The sequence below is a fragment of the Acanthochromis polyacanthus genome, chromosome 13, assembly GCF_021347895.1.
Source record: "Acanthochromis polyacanthus isolate Apoly-LR-REF ecotype Palm Island chromosome 13, KAUST_Apoly_ChrSc, whole genome shotgun sequence".
In the NCBI taxonomy this organism is placed as follows: domain Eukaryota; kingdom Metazoa; phylum Chordata; class Actinopteri; family Pomacentridae; genus Acanthochromis; species Acanthochromis polyacanthus.
In genome coordinates this window covers 32,745,914-32,762,120 of record NC_067125.1, presented here as the reverse complement: position 1 = coordinate 32,762,120, position 16,207 = coordinate 32,745,914, and the positions used below count along the sequence as shown (strand labels likewise).

General features: G+C 38.4%; 1 protein-coding gene across 3 annotated transcripts; it reads right to left on the bottom strand.

The window, feature by feature from the left end:
* Positions 1-103: 103 nt before the first annotated feature.
* On the bottom strand, positions 104-15,065 carry dixdc1a (DIX domain containing 1a). 3 transcript variants are annotated; one of them, XM_022211384.2, is made up of 16 exons: positions 14,676-15,065; positions 14,384-14,562; positions 7,648-7,805; positions 7,402-7,547; positions 5,417-5,506; positions 5,115-5,168; positions 4,967-5,017; positions 3,581-3,685; positions 3,406-3,459; positions 3,221-3,313; positions 2,461-2,538; positions 1,768-1,929; positions 1,580-1,646; positions 1,275-1,383; positions 949-1,057; positions 104-685 (listed from the first exon to the last, which is right to left on the bottom strand). In XM_022211384.2, exons 2-16 carry the CDS (start codon positions 14,404-14,406, stop codon positions 602-604), a joined length of 1,383 nt encoding a protein of 460 aa, XP_022067076.2. In that variant the 5' UTR covers positions 14,407-14,562; positions 14,676-15,065; the 3' UTR covers positions 104-601. The 3 variants fall into 3 exon arrangements, with proteins under 3 accessions (XP_022067076.2, XP_022067068.2, XP_022067060.2); XM_022211376.2 differs by having other exon boundaries at positions 1,768-1,941; positions 3,221-3,310; XM_022211368.2 differs by having other exon boundaries at positions 1,768-1,941; positions 14,676-15,064.
* Between the last annotated feature and the right edge of the window lie 1,142 nt (positions 15,066-16,207).

The following is a 16,207-nucleotide window of genomic DNA, read 5'->3' as shown; positions in this document are numbered from 1 at the left end:
TTGTTTATTAATGTGTGGGTGTGTGAGTGGAGGTGTATAATGGCTAGGAGCTGGTGTGCAGTGTCATTACTGTATGCAGGGGGAATAATTGACAACAAAATAATCCATGCAATAATTTATTAAAACATCAAAATTGATGCAGAACAACAACATCACAATTTTGGCAATCTGGAACATGTGAAAAATGTCAGTAAACACTTTTATTTTAAGGTTTGCATACTATGCAGTGATTACAGCTTTTTAGAGCACAGTTTAGAGTGTGTTATTTGATGTAAAAGTAACATTCTTTTGTAATTCAGGTTCAAGTATCACATCACTGACCATTAAACGGTCGTCCCACATATTAATTTATGAGCTGCAAACAATGTCAACTATGCGTTCCATCAAATAGTGCTGTAACCAAAAGTCAAGTCAAATTCTTCATATGAAACATTCACTTTTAAAACATGGTTTTGTATTGAAATGGTAAAATTAGCTCCATTGGTCCCAGTTAATTGTATTATAATTATTCTTTCTTATGGCATCACAAGTATTTTTCAGTGGATTCCTGGTCCAGTGGGAATAACTGAGGTTTGTAGTGGTGATTTCTGGCTTTTGGGTTCTACCTCCGCTCTCCGTGGTCCTCTTCCACCCACGCCACAATCTTCCCCTCCCAGCCGGGCACAACTGCTCCATCCTGAAACACCTGAGCAGCCAACATCCAGCATTTACATATCTGAGAGACTCGCATCTATTATGTACGATACAAAGCTCTAGATAGAAAGTGAAAATGACTACTCGGTGTCATCAAAATCTCTGGGATGGAAATAAGTCACCCCACAGTGTTTTGAAGTATAGAGCAGGCCTGGCTATTATTAGCATATCTTACTCTGTAACTGCCATTTTACATTTGCCTGCTGAAGCTGATGTGAACAGAAGCAGGGGCTATAATTTCACTCCCACGCCTACCTCCTCTTTCACTGTGCCAAACTCTGGGTCAAGGGCCTTGAAGTGGTATCTGAAACTGCCTTGTCTGTCTACCGCAGCCTTGAAGTCTCGTAGTGTCACCTCGCCCAGCCTGTAAAGCACACGGCAGTCAGTCATAATCTATGCACACGTACATGCACACAACCATTTTCTAGAACAAACATTTAACCAGCCCAGCCACTGAAGCGTCCAAATATAACTCCAGTCATGCCTCAGTTCAGCTCTAACCTAAGCAGCAATGTGCTTAAAAAAAGCAGGCATGCTACAGTGAAGGAACAAGCAATAATGCAGCTGTGTAACTAAGTCACCTTTTTGGGATGTTAATCAGAAATGGAGTTAGCGAGCGATCGGTGAAGTAGAGCACTTTAGTGGAGACGGCGGTGTCCAACCCCGGGCTGCTGTGGGAGTGCGCCATTTCTGGAGATAATTACAAACACAGCAAATATTGTTTTTCCCTCAACCAGGGTCTGAAATGGCTCTAACCTCACAGCCAATAATACCCCCTCCATACATAGCAGTGTAACTGAATGGCACAATTTGATTTAACAGCCAGAGTTGAGATGTTGCGGAGGATGACAAATCCTAAACATAACAAGGATTGAGTTTGTCTCACTTGAGCTCGGCGGCCAGGAGTCACGGTCTGTCGAGTTGGCTCTGCGTCCTGGTGATCTGAATTCCTCCTAGAAGAAGAAGAAGAAGAAGCAGTTACTTGTGGTAAACAGTCCAGTGTCATGTGTTGTTGAGTCATCCTTCATCGAGTGACAAGATATGCTGCTATTCTTTGTGTGGGAGAACATGTACCCCTCTGTCCTGTCTGCGCTGGGTGTCCAAAGAGTGCAACCGGTCCATGAGACTGGCCACGCCTTGCTCCAGGGTGTCCAGGGTGTGATGTTGGGGGTCGTGGCCCGAAAAACTGTCCCTCAAACTGCGTAGAGCTTCGCGGACGAGCTGCAGCTCCTCACCCTGTGACAAACACTTTTTGACAGTTATACATGTCAGTTTGCTTTTTATTTCAGAGCAGTACAAAAGTTTCAAAAGTTTAGCATGACAGAATAAAAATAGTCAGGTTAAGTCATAATTAGGAGAGTTTGACTCGTTTCAAAATGACAAAATGTCCAAAACAATTCTCTCAATTTTAAGCCTGAGAATTTAATGTCTCATAATTTTGGATTATTATTCTATTTTTTGACATTGTGAGTCAGTATTTTGACATATTTTATGATGCTTATTATCTGATCATTTTGACTCTATAGTAATACTTAATAATAGTGACTGCTAAAATGTTGGCTCTGTATTTCAATTCAGAAGTGATGCCTCAGAAGTTTGATGGATATCTATTACTTTTGACTTAAATGTCAGAGTTAGTTCTGCACAATTTAGGCTTTTTTTTTCTTTTCCTCTGAGACCCATGCTCCTATACAATATGCCATAAACATCAACACAATAAGCAGCAAGGGATATTTTTGATTAAAGAAATAAAAAAAGATTACATACTGGGGCATTGTGTTGGAATGCTGGAGGAGATGTTGAAGCCACCGAGTTACCGTAGCCTCCATTTTCACTCCTAAATGACTGTCAAACAAACAACAATAGGCATATGAATAAAACTGAGTGAGACTGATCTTTTGCATGCTAAAGCTGGTGATCTTCTCTTGCCATCTTATTAACAGAAAATACAATAAGAACAAACAAAACTAGCCCTGTGCAGTTAAAGCAAACCCTGACACTCTGCAGCTTATTCCTCTGAATAAGAGCTTCAATTGTTGTTCAAAATCTATTAAAAACACATCAGAGAGTCACGCTGTTGCACTGGGTGACATGTTTTTTTATTACGCCGAACATTGTAGCCCTGTAGTTTATTCTGATTCAGTCTCACATATTCTATCCTGCCGTAAGAAATACTCACTGGTGCAAGAAATGTGTATTAATCTGCCGCAGAAAATAGTCTTCTGACAAATGCATTATTTCCTCTTCCTTGAGTAATGGTTTACAGTGTAAAGCTTACAGTTCTGAGTTGTATAGGAAATACTTCATTTTTTTTATTATTCTATAGTACTCTTTTAGAGGATGGTGTTACTTTCAGCATAAGTGGTCTTTTCCTTTTTTTAACAAGAGGAAAAGCATGTTGTGTGAATTCCTTTGCAGCCGTGTTTAAAAAAGGCTCCATAAATGTCATTACTGGTATTATGTGAGTGATTGCCATGCAAACATGCAGTATATTGTGGAAAAACTTGAAACGTGTCAAGCTCAGTACCCGTCCAAGGCCGACTTCGTGCGCTTTATGCTGAGCCTCGTCAAGCTTTTGTTGCTGTTGCTGCAGTATTCTGTCCTTCCTCCCGAGCTGCTGCTATTGTGACAAGAAAGATGGATGGCATAAGTCTTTATTTGCATGTATGCAGCTGAAGAACGCACTGACGTGTACATAATAAAAGACAATACCTCATATTCACTGAGTAATTTGTTCCTTTCGCTCAGCTTGCATTTGAGCTCTGCCTGCAAGCAGATACATCAATGTGATATACGAGTGCTGTATTTCTCTCACATAAAGCTGCATTCACGGGTCAGGCAGGTCAAATATTTTATCGTGTCAAACGGAAATCATCACTTGTCTCACATTTTCCCCTTCCAGCTGATCTTTGGCCATGGTGCACCTTAGCAGTTCCTGCTTTAGCTGCAGCACAGCATCCTCCTGCACTGCCAAGCGCTGCTGCAGAGCATCCTAATGAGGAAGAGGTGGGGGGGGGGGGATCAAAGAAATGTCCAGAAAAGACCTGAATACAGATAAACTGCATCCACCTGCTTCATCGATTGCATCCACCCACTACTAAACTTTTACTTCTTTGTAAAGAGAAGAAGAAGAGATATTGTATATAATTTTTTTTTTTTTTTAAACTGCAGAATCATACGTTTGGGAGAGTGCACGAGTGGAACACTGGGAAAAAAATGCCCCTCTCAAAACTAGAAAAAAAACTTATTTCAAAGACCTTACAAGTGAACAAGTGAAAAATGGCTTGGTAAGATTTCTTAAAATAAGATGTGATATTTAGAATATTGAAATCTTAAAATTAGCTGGAAAACTTATTTTAAGCGACATTTTACCAGGATTGTTAATCTTAGGTGTCTTAAAATAAGCCAGACATGCTAAAAAAAAACAGTTTTTCACTCAAAAATAGATTTTCACTTTTTATGTAACCTCCTAATTTGAGATTAATTAACCCTCCTGTTGTCTTCATTTATAGGCACCAAAAAATGTTGTTTCCTTCTCTGAAAAAAAATCCAAAAATGCTGTAAAAATTTCTCCAAATTTATAAAAATTTACAAAATCTTCGGGAAGAAAATTTCTTAAAATTTTTATTTTTAAAAAAATCCCCAAGTTTGGCAAGAAATAAAAATTTAGAAAATTTAAAATTGTAAATATTTTTTAAAAAATGAATAAAAATCTTCCCAAAAAAATCCTAAAAATATCTAAAGTGATTCCATCTGTATCGGCAAAAGTTCTATTTTCTTTAAGAACATCCACATAAAAATCAACCAAAATCCAGCGAATTTCGCTGGATTTTGGTTGATTTTTATGTGAATGTTCTTAAAGAAATATTTTTTTTAACATTTCTTTTTTTCACCAAAAAATGTTCAAAAATTTCCCAAAAAAATTTGAAAATGTGGAAGTTTTCACAGTGAAAATATCTATATTTTCCACATTTTTAAACCTTAAAACGGGTCACTTTGACCCGCAGGACGACACGAGGGTTAGAACAAGATAATCTCAAGATTGTTTGACTTTGTAGATATTTAAGATGCGTTGTCTTAAAACAAGTCCCTCCATCTGCTGAAATGCCACTTGTTAAGTGAATTTATCTTAAATCAAGTGGGATGAGTCATTTTGACTAAAAATAAGACACTTGGTAAGACTTGGAGTTTTTGCAGTGAATATATTGAATTACATCCTTTAATCCATTTTAATTCAAAAATGAAAGTGCAAAAATTAGAGTAAGAGGTTTACCTTGATGGCCTGAATGTGGCGCGTCTCCTGTTTGTGCCTCAGGAGTTCCCTCTAAGAGCCGAACAAATGAAGAGAAACATTAGAAAAAGAGACTCGGCTCGCAAGGCGGCTCATCTATATTAAACCTAATTACATTTACTTACTGTACCTTGAGATCAAGGGCTTCCTCCATGCTTTGGTCCAGACGACTGCGGATTAGAACCTTCAAAGGGAGAGGGTATGAGCATGGTAATTAGAGAATGGAAAAATGTCAGAACGTATGAGGAGGCAATGGGCCTGCATGACAGCAGGCCAGCAGATCAGAGAGATTCATTTGAGCGCTACATTGGCCACTCTTGAGAGCAGTGATGGCTGCAAACATCATCACAACAGAAGGGCTGACGCTGACACTTCACACAGAGTGGCGAGCGAGTGTGGTTTTCTCAAGTTAGCAGAGAGAGGGCACTGTACCAGCTGCTGTTCAGCGTTAGCCCGGTTGTCTCCGAAGCTCACGGATCCGTCCTGGTCTTCCTCGGGGAGGGAGCCATGGAGCAGCAAAGCCTGAGAACAAAAGCAAACATATGAAGGCAGACAGACTGAGCACTCATAATTGAATGTGCATGGCAGATATTTTCTTGTGTATTAGTTAATATGGCAGTTTTCTATTTTTATACATAGCTGCACATCAAATATTGCATTGCAGCGGACAAAGTCACATGAAAAAGCCTGCAGAGGTACACATAGACTTTAAGACTTATGTTTAGAAGTGATAGTATTATGTTTATAATTAGCAAGAAAGGCTATTTTTGTAAAAGACACCAAACACATCTAATTTTATATCTCTGCACGGTGTGTAGACGTCTTCTTTCTGCACCCCAAGATATACCTAAATACAAAAATGAAGCCATACCTGCAAATAAATGTTCATTTTTAATTAGCAAATTAACTTTTATTCCCTAATTTTAAGTTACAGTCCACAAGCATCATTCAAAATGTTTGATTAATGGATCACAAAATAATAAAAAAGAGAAATAATTTATGGTGAATAATTAATTTTTTTACTGCTTAATATTTTACACAGAATTGCTAACCTTAAAAATATAAGAATATGATGAAACGGGAACAGGCTTCTTTGACACATTTCAGTGTATTCTTCTTGATTTTTATGAGCTGATGTCACTTAATTCTCAACTCTCATATGAAATATAACCATGCAACTAGAGAAAATCCATTAAAAAAAACATGAAATGACAATCTTTATATAGCCTACACTGAGATATGCAATTATGTAAGGCATCTATACATAAAATAGAATTTGTTTTACAATTCTTATAATAAATTCGCAAACTTTCTTTATGTTTTGCATATATTCAAAACGTTACAAGACAATGCAGATTCTGTATCTTACTAGGTGCCTACAGTAACTTAGATCTCTGCAAATAAAATTTATTACATTGTATTAGAAGCAACTGGCCAGGAAGTGACAAACTGTATTTTTATTACCTCCGCCAGGAGGTTATGTAATCACCGGAGTTTGTTTGTCTGTCTGTCCGTCTGTGTGTGTGTGTGTGTGTGTGTGTGTGTGTGTGTGTGTGTGTGTGTGTGTGTGTGTGTGTGTGTGTGTGTGTCTGTCTGTCTGTCTGTCTGTCTGTCTGTCTGTTTGTCTGTTAACAGCATAACTCAAAAAGTCATGGACGGATTTTCACCAAATTTTTACAGGATGTCCGGAAGAGCAAGAGTAAGAATCGATTAGATTTTGGAAGTGATCTGAATCACCATCTGGATCCAGGAATTTTTGGCGGCCATCTCTCAATTGGACAGAGAGCTTCAAAAAATTCCTGGATCCAGACGGTGATCCGGATCACCTCCAAAATCTAATCGATTCTTACTCTTGCTCTTCCGGACATCCTGTAAAAATTTGGTGAAAATCCGTCCATGACTTTTTGAGTTATGCTGTTAACAGACAAACATACAGACAGACACACACACAGACGGACACGTAGACGGACAGACAGACAAACGGCATGGCGGAGGTATGCGCTCTCCGAGTGCTTTTCTAGTTCTGACTGTGAAGAGAGGCAAAAGATGGTCTGCCTGTAAAGATGTTGCAGAAATGTGAGACAGACTGATATTGAAGTAAACAAATAGATGCTTTGTAAGCTTGTCTGAGTACCTTCATGTAGCAACTTGATTTATCTCAAGTCGATGACTTCGCTTCTGTTTTTTTTTACATTTATTTTTGACATTTTATTACCGTTATATAATCTGTTCGAAACACTGAAAATACTGCAGGTGTGGGCAGACACCAGAAGTCTGAAACCAAGCTCAAATCTTACTGTATGCTGTATGCTTAACTGCAACCTTCCTCTGAGGCATCTGTAGTCTGTATACCTTCTGTCAATGTTTTCAAAGTAGCTGTGCAGTTTGTTTTATAGTGTGTCATCACCAGGAGTTACCTGTAGGCGGAACACCATCCTCCTGGCCTCATGCATCTCCTTCTCCAGCTGCTCCTGGTGGGCATCCAGCTGCTCCTCCCAGGACTTTTCTTCCTCCTGCGCATCCTGCCCGAGGGAGGGACACAATCCACAGAGAGACACCTCCTCTGAAAGGAAGGGAGGAAAAAAGGGAAGATGAGGCAATAAAGCTCATTTTTTCATTGCATCCTATCTGGCTCTACAACAGCTGATGTGCAGCCAACCAACCTGTGACAGATTTCTTCTCTGTCGGCTCAGATTTTTCATCCTGAGGTTGCCTCTGGTTCTCAGACTGATCGTGGACTGTTTCGTCTTTAGGGATGTCAGTGGACTGGGTGATAACATACTCCTCTTTGGGGGAGTGAGCGGGGCTGGCTGAGCTGAGACTGAAACAGATGGTGGGCACAGGAAGGAATGAATGTGTTTGTATCCTGCCAAATGAACGGCAATAAATAAACCTAGCAACATAATATGGAGATATACACTCCCGAAGGAGCGTAAAAATGTCAATTAATCCCATCTGGGTGAAATATTTTAACCCAAATCCGTTTTTTAACACATTATGCCCATAGGAGTATAAAATATGGCAGAGTATTTTGTGAATAAAAGAATTACGAACAAAACAGGACTAAACAGGTTTGAAACCTGTTCAAAAAACGCACTGGGAGCAGGAATGCACACAACTCTGTCATTTCCCACAGGAAATTCTTTGCATATTTTTCTCCCCCTTCAGCCACAATTTCAAAACATAATGTTTGCATGGTTTCTGAATCGCTGGTTTTCTTGCTGCTTTGATGATGAATATAGGTTTTGTGCTTTCTGAGAGTTTCTGCAGCAGCCTGAGGTTTAGGCCAGCTGTCATCTTCATTCTGCTGTGTTTGTAGAAATAGGATGGAGCTACTGTGACCTGCGACCTATGGCATTATGCACGGTCCCTGAACAGAGGATTCCTTCTTCCCACCCCCCTATGTCTGCGTGTGAAAACAAGCCTGTGATTGCAGAAACAGATCTAAACTCCATGCTAGCAAGCCATGGAAAAGCATCACGATTCATCATCTTGCTCCTGAGGCTAAACAACTAAGAAGGAAAAATAACTGTGGACTTAACGGTGGGATAAAACTGTGTTTAGACCCAAAGTATGTCCTGAGGGATTGCATTGCTGTTGAACTTGTTCTTCCCATACATATGGAGGAAGACTTGTATTGTAGTCAGTGAGATTTTCTGCTTATCTAATAGCATTACTCAGCACAAGCTAAAATCACAACAGACAGTAAACACATGTATCATTGTTCCTTTGGTGTTCACACTGCCTCTGTATGGACCAACTGTGCACATATTCATGTGACAACTTATAAGAATGTTCTGTTTTTCATCTGCTAAACTAAAAAGCTTAAAACAATCTATAGCAATGCAGATGTAGAAATGTTAAAGTAAAAGCTAGATATATGCTAAATGTGCTGCATGATATACGCTAAAAATGACAAGGTAAAAGTTAGATATATGCTAGATGCGCTGCACGATATACGCTAAAAATGACAAGGTAAAAGCTCGATATATGCTAAATGTGCTGCATGATATACGCTAAAAATGACAAGGTAAAAGTTAGATATATGCTAGATGCGCTGCACGATATACGCTAAAAATGACAAGGTAAAAGCTCGATATATGCTAAATGTGCTGCATGATATACGCTAAAAATGACAAGGTAAAAGCTCGATATATGCTAAATGTGCTGCATGATATACGCTAAAAATGACAAGGTAAAAGTTAGATATATGCTAGATGCGCTGCACGATATACGCTAAAAATTACAAGGTAAAAGCTCGATATATGCTAAATGTGCTGCATGATATACGCTAAAAATGACAAGGTAAAAGCTAGATATATGCTAGATGCGCTGCACGATATACGCTAAAAATTACAAGGTAAAAGCTAGATATATGCTAGATGTGCTGCATGATATACGCTAAAAATGACAAGGTAAAAGTTAGATATATGCTAAATGTGCTGCATGATATACGCTAAAAATTACAAGGTAAAAGTTAAATATATGCTAAATGTGCTGCATGATATACGCTAAAAATGACAAGGTAAAAGCTCGATATATGCTAAATGTGCTGCATGATATACGCTAAAAATTACAAGGTAAAAGCTCGATATATGCTAAATGTGCTGCATGATATACGCTAAAAATGACAAGGTAAAAGTTAGATATATGCTAGATGCGCTGCACGATATACGCTAAAAATTACAAGGTAAAAGCTCGATATATGCTAAATGTGCTGCATGATATACGCTAAAAATGACAAGGTAAAAGCTAGATATATGCTAGATGCGCTGCACGATATACGCTAAAAATTACAAGGTAAAAGCTAGATATATGCTAGATGTGCTGCATGATATACGCTAAAAATGACAAGGTAAAAGTTAGATATATGCTAAATGTGCTGCATGATATACGCTAAAAATTACAAGGTAAAAGTTAAATATATGCTAAATGTGCTGCATGATATACGCTAAAAATGACAAGGTAAAAGCTCGATATATGCTAAATGTGCTGCATGATATACGCTAAAAATGACAAGGTAAAAGCTCGATATATGCTAAATGTGCTGCATGATATACGCTAAAAATGACAAGGTAAAAGTTAGATATATGCTAGATGCGCTGCACGATATACGCTAAAAATGACAAGGTAAAAGCTCGATATATGCTAAATGTGCTGCATGATATACGCTAAAAATGACAAGGTAAAAGTTAGATATATGCTAGATGCGCTGCATGATATACGCTAAAAATGACAAGGTAAAAGCTCGATATATGCTAAATGTGCTGCATGATATACGCTAAAAATGACAAGGTAAAAGCTCGATATATGCTAAATGTGCTGCATGATATACGCTAAAAATGACAAGGTAAAAGTTAGATATATGCTAGATGCGCTGCACGATATACGCTAAAAATTACAAGGTAAAAGCTCGATATATGCTAAATGTGCTGCATGATATACGCTAAAAATGACAAGGTAAAAGCTAGATATATGCTAGATGCGCTGCACGATATACGCTAAAAATTACAAGGTAAAAGCTAGATATATGCTAGATGTGCTGCATGATATACGCTAAAAATGACAAGGTAAAAGTTAGATATATGCTAAATGTGCTGCATGATATACGCTAAAAATTACAAGGTAAAAGTTAAATATATGCTAAATGTGCTGCATGATATACGCTAAAAATGACAAGGTAAAAGCTCGATATATGCTAAATGTGCTGCATGATATACGCTAAAAATTACAAGGTAAAAGCTCGATATATGCTAAATGTGCTGCATGATATACGCTAAAAATGACAAGGTAAAAGTTAGATATATGCTAGATGCGCTGCACGATATACGCTAAAAATTACAAGGTAAAAGCTCGATATATGCTAAATGTGCTGCATGATATACGCTAAAAATGACAAGGTAAAAGCTAGATATATGCTAGATGCGCTGCACGATATACGCTAAAAATTACAAGGTAAAAGCTAGATATATGCTAGATGTGCTGCATGATATACGCTAAAAATGACAAGGTAAAAGTTAGATATATGCTAAATGTGCTGCATGATATACGCTAAAAATTACAAGGTAAAAGTTAAATATATGCTAAATGTGCTGCATGATATACGCTAAAAATGACAAGGTAAAAGCTCGATATATGCTAAATGTGCTGCATGATATACGCTAAAAATGACAAGGTAAAAGCTCGATATATGCTAAATGTGCTGCATGATATACGCTAAAAATGACAAGGTAAAAGTTAGATATATGCTAGATGCGCTGCACAATATACGCTAAAAATGACAAGGTAAAAGCTCGATATATGCTAAATGTGCTGCATGATATACGCTAAAAATGACAAGGTAAAAGCTAGATATATGCTAAATGTGCTGCATGATATACGCTAAAAATTACAAGGTAAAAGCTAGATATATGCTAGATGTGCTGCATGATATACGCTAAAAATGACAAGGTAAAAGTTAGATATATGCTAAATGTGCTGCATGATATACGCTAAAAATTACAAGGTAAAAGTTAAATATATGCTAAATGTGCTGCATGATATACGCTAAAAATGACAAGGTAAAAGCTCGATATATGCTAAATGTGCTGCATGATATACGTTAAAAATGACAAGGTAAAAGCTCGATATGTGCTAAATGTGCTGCATGATATACGCTAAAAATGACAAGGTAAAAGCTAGATATGTGCTAAATGTGCTGCATGATATACGCTAAAAATGACAAGGTAAAAGCTAGATATATGCTAAATGTGCTGCATGATATACGCTAAAAATGACAAGGTAAAATCTAGATATATGCTAGATGTGCTGCATGATATACGCTAAAAACGACAAGGTAAAAGCTAGATATGTGCTAAATGTGCTGCAGGATATACGCTAAAAATTACAAGGTAAAAGCTAGATATATGCTAGATGTGCTGCATGATATACGCTAAAACATGACAATCTCAGTTCTAACATGCTGACGTTAAGGTGCAGCACGTAACCATCTTCATTATTCATTTTAGTTTAGTAAGCTTGCATGCTAACATTTGTGGGGAGAAAATGAACAGAAGTTCAATTGAGGCTGATGTGTAATGTTTTCAAGTGAATGAGTCATAAACAAAAGCATCAGACAAATTAAAGTTTTGTCCTGATGAGCTAAATGAAAAGTCAAAAGCTCACCAGTGATGCTATAATTCAGCCTGAGATGTGAATGTACCAAATTTCATGGGAAACCATCTAATAGTTATTCAACATTAACCTTTTGGAGGCAACACAACAAAGGTCAGAGGATCACCAGACATGAGAGTTGATAGTGTGGGCACCATGCAGATCTGTAGCACATCTGAAATATTTTCTGTGCAGACAAAACTAGTTAACTGACTCTCCTGTTGCTAGTAGATGTCATCTATTGAATTAATCGTTAATTATTTTGATAATAAATTAGTCAGTTTGAATAACTGGGTGACAAAATTGTCCAAATTCCCTGATTTCAGCTTCAAAAAAGAGAATATGTCCTGCTTTCTTTCTACCTTTATGACAGTAAACTGAATATGTTTGTGCTGTGGACATCATGTTGGACTTTGGGAAACATTGACCAGATTTTTCACCGTTATCTGACGCTTTGTAGAGCAAACAGCTAATTGATTAATCGAGAAAATAACAGAGATACAACATGGACAATAATCTTTAGTTGCAGCCTCACTTGCTAGCATGCCGCTCGCATGAGTAAAGACAATATAGAGAAAGAAACACTTTGAAATTGGGAAAATTGAGCACATTCACCATACTGAGAAACAGCTGATAGTTTGGTCCTAACAGCCTCTCAGAAAGAGTCACTGCACTGGGTCACAAAAAAACATGAACAGAGCGTCTTATCGGATACCACTGTAATTATCCTTAAGTGTTTTTCCACGGGGGATCAAGGAAGCTGCCTCCCACTAATCTTGTCACTGCAGCTGATGACATTATCAGGAAACCCTCTATCATTGTCTCAGATAGCCGCTCAATAAAGTCTGACAAAGATATTTTCGATGCTCACTGCCGATCTGTTGCACCAAGAGAACACATACACTGACACATAGATTTGGAACATATGGGTTAAGCCAAAGATTAAGCACTGGGATTTGCAAAAGATGAGCCACAGTGCAACAGATTAACATCATCTGACCAACAGTGGTGGAAAGTTACTGAGTGAATTTGGTGTATGTTGGGGTACTTGAGTATTTACAGTTTTCGGTTCTTTACATGGCTACTTCACTACAATCTTTTACCTACTATTCCTGTAAATTTGCTTGAAAGTCGTGGTTGCTGTTAAAATAAATATTTCACTTCAAACAACATCTCACATTGTTATAAATAAAATGTGCTGTCACAGACTAAACCAGCACTTCCCCAACTTTTTGGCTTGTGATTCCTTATTAAAGGACAAAAAAATGACTTGATATCACATAAAAAGCCACCATTTGAAGAGAGCAGAAAAAAGTTAAAGCTATGTTGCATAACTTTGTTTTTTTCTAGTGTTTTCTTCACATTTATCACCTCATGATCACTGAGGTTTGTCTTGTGACCCAGTGGAGGAGCCCCGACACCATAACAACCACCACAATATATTAAGTAATCAAAACTAGTTTCACCTCAGTCATATGCTGCAGTAAAATGCAGCTTACTAAAAATACAATAATGCCATATTTAATAGTATATCAATCACAGGGGCCATGCTGTGTAATTATAAGTACTCAAGCTTTTACGCAGGATGTTCACTTATAGTGGAGTATATTTTACATTCTTGAAGTATTTTTACTTAGTATCTGAGTACTTCTTCCAACATCAGGGATCAGCATGGAAAGTTTACACATTAACAAGTTGGTAGACTCATATGTCGAGGTGAATTGGTTGAATGTAGTAGCTTATAGTTGGCTTGATTGGCAAATATGGGTCAAAATCCATGTAAACAATGTGACTATTTAAAATCTTTTCATACTTAAAATGTTGTTCTATTAAACAGAAGGAGAAAGAAAACAATTTTTATCCTAATATCACTTAAAATTGATAGTTATTGTCTGAATCATGAAATGGGAGCACCAGTAATGGCAGTAAGATAGCGGTTGCTAGGCAATAGCAGCTCAGCTCACACAGACACACACAGGGACACACCCACACCTACTGCACTGTAAACACCGAACAATAGCCTGCTCAGTTTGGGCTTCACGTTGAGTCACATTGTTAGGGATGAAATGCATCTCTAAGACTAAAACTGAGATACACAAGCTGATCAAGGGAATAAGATGATGTAAAGTGTTCTGAACGCAGGCCTAATGTGTGGTATGTATCTGCCACTGATGTGAGTGTGCATTGTCGACAAAAATAGCAGCATAGATTGACAAAATGCTTTAAAAAAAAAAAAACAGCTCTTACCATTTCATCTGTTTGGCTCCCATGCTGGTGTTTACAGGCTTAACCTCCCATACAGTTGGCGCCCCGCATCTGGGTGATGCCCTGCTTCTCAGTCAGGACCATAGCCCAAACACAGCCAGAGGTAGCAGGGAGGGGAGCAGCCCTGAAAGCAGCAGCCAGAGGAGTCTCCACGTCGCACACTGTGTTCAATCAGAAATAACAGCACGTTCAAATCTTCTCCAGCAGCATATTCCTAAAACATTAAGCTCCAAATCCTAATGAAAAGCCCCAAACCCTTCCCTCTAAATCATACCGAGGCTCAGTCCGAGCTGGCAGAGAGAGACAGGGAGAGAGGCAAGAGGGAGAGAGGATTGGTGCTCAGCAACACCAGCGACTGGAGTCTGCCTGGTTTCTCATTGCACTCGCCTTGTGGTTGAGCTCACCAGCTCCCATTCACGAACACAATGTTTTTTGTTCCTTGCGGACAAGAACTGATGCAGCTCTTGTGCATCTTTTTCACCCTTTTTGTCTCTGCCCGGCTTTTCTCGCATGTATCCCCTCCCTCCCTCTTTCTCTTCTGCTTGGTCGTGCTGGCTTTGTATCAGTCCTTCCTTCTTTCAGTGTGCGAGGATGTCAGACATGGCTCTGTCTGGGTGTGTTTACCCTCCCCCTTCTCCCTCATTCCTCCTCCTTCCTTTCCCCACTGCTCTCTCCTTTCAAAAGGAGGAGGAGGCAGATTTTCTCCTTTTTCTTCCCTCTCCTGTCCCTTTGCTTTCTCTGTACTGTAAATCATTGCAGCTAAAATAAGAACTAACATATGGACGTTGTGAAATCGCAGCACAGCACACAAGTCAAATCATATGAGATAATTCTGATTGATCAACACAGTCAGAGAGAGTTACTTTAAAAGAAAATGTTATTTATGGAATGGACATACCAGCATACAATTACAGCCCTTTTCACATCCTTCACAGCTGTGTCCTACATGTAGGGAGCAGCATTTTACTGGAAGTGTACAAAATGACCAGGAAACAAACAAAAACATCAATGTTAATTAAAATGTACGTGCAAGCATTATAATTTAACGAGCAGGCAACAGAAAACATTTTTTTTTCTCTGACATGTGCTGCTGGTGTTAAGCACTTCTTTGAAAGGAGTTTTGGCTGAGCACACTGTGATTAGGCTGGTATAAATGTTGTTGGTGTCATCAGCAGTAATGTGAAGTAGGTCTCTACGTGGCAGCTTGCAGTTCTGCCCAGAACAAAATGACAGTGTCTTAAATTCTGCATGAGCACCATCAACACACGCTTCAATGAGCTACTTTACTGTAGAGCCATGAATATGTATGTAAACCACCAGACTAATGCAGCATTAGATTTATGCAGAGAAGCACCACAGGCAAAGGCAAGCTGTCACACCGACGGAAAAAGCACAAATGTTTCGATCTGTTTGCATGCTTACGGGAAGTGAAAATTCTCAGTTCCAGAATAGAAAAAAAAAAGGACTGAGAATGCTTTTTAATCTCACACTGGCAACATGTAAACACATACCTGTTTATTGGCATGACACTTAAAACTACATTTTAGTGCTTTTGTGGAATAATTACAGCTACAACATCAAGTTTCAGTGTGTATTATCAGAAAGTCAGCTTTAGTATTTAGGAAAGTTTCACATTTCTATGTCTTGAAACAATATTCATATTACTGCTTGCTGTGATTCCTCCTGTCTATACCATCCATAAAGAGATCCCTTCCCAATCCAGAAACAAAAACCACAGTTCTCATTCCAGCTGAGGCTAATATGGGGCTTAGAGGAGTTAGATGAAGAAAGTGGGTGTTTTTCAAA

Coding starts and splice junctions, on each gene's coding strand:
- dixdc1a (XM_022211368.2), bottom strand. CDS start 14,406: ATGGGAGCCAAACAGATGAAATG. Junction 5,018..5,114: donor AGGAAGCCCTTGATCTCAAG/GTACAGTAAGTA, acceptor TTCGGCTCTTAG/AGGGAACTCCTGAGGCACAA. Junction 1,647..1,767: donor AGCGCAGACAGGACAGAGGG/GTACATGTTCTC, acceptor TTCTTCTTCTAG/GAGGAATTCAGATCACCAGG.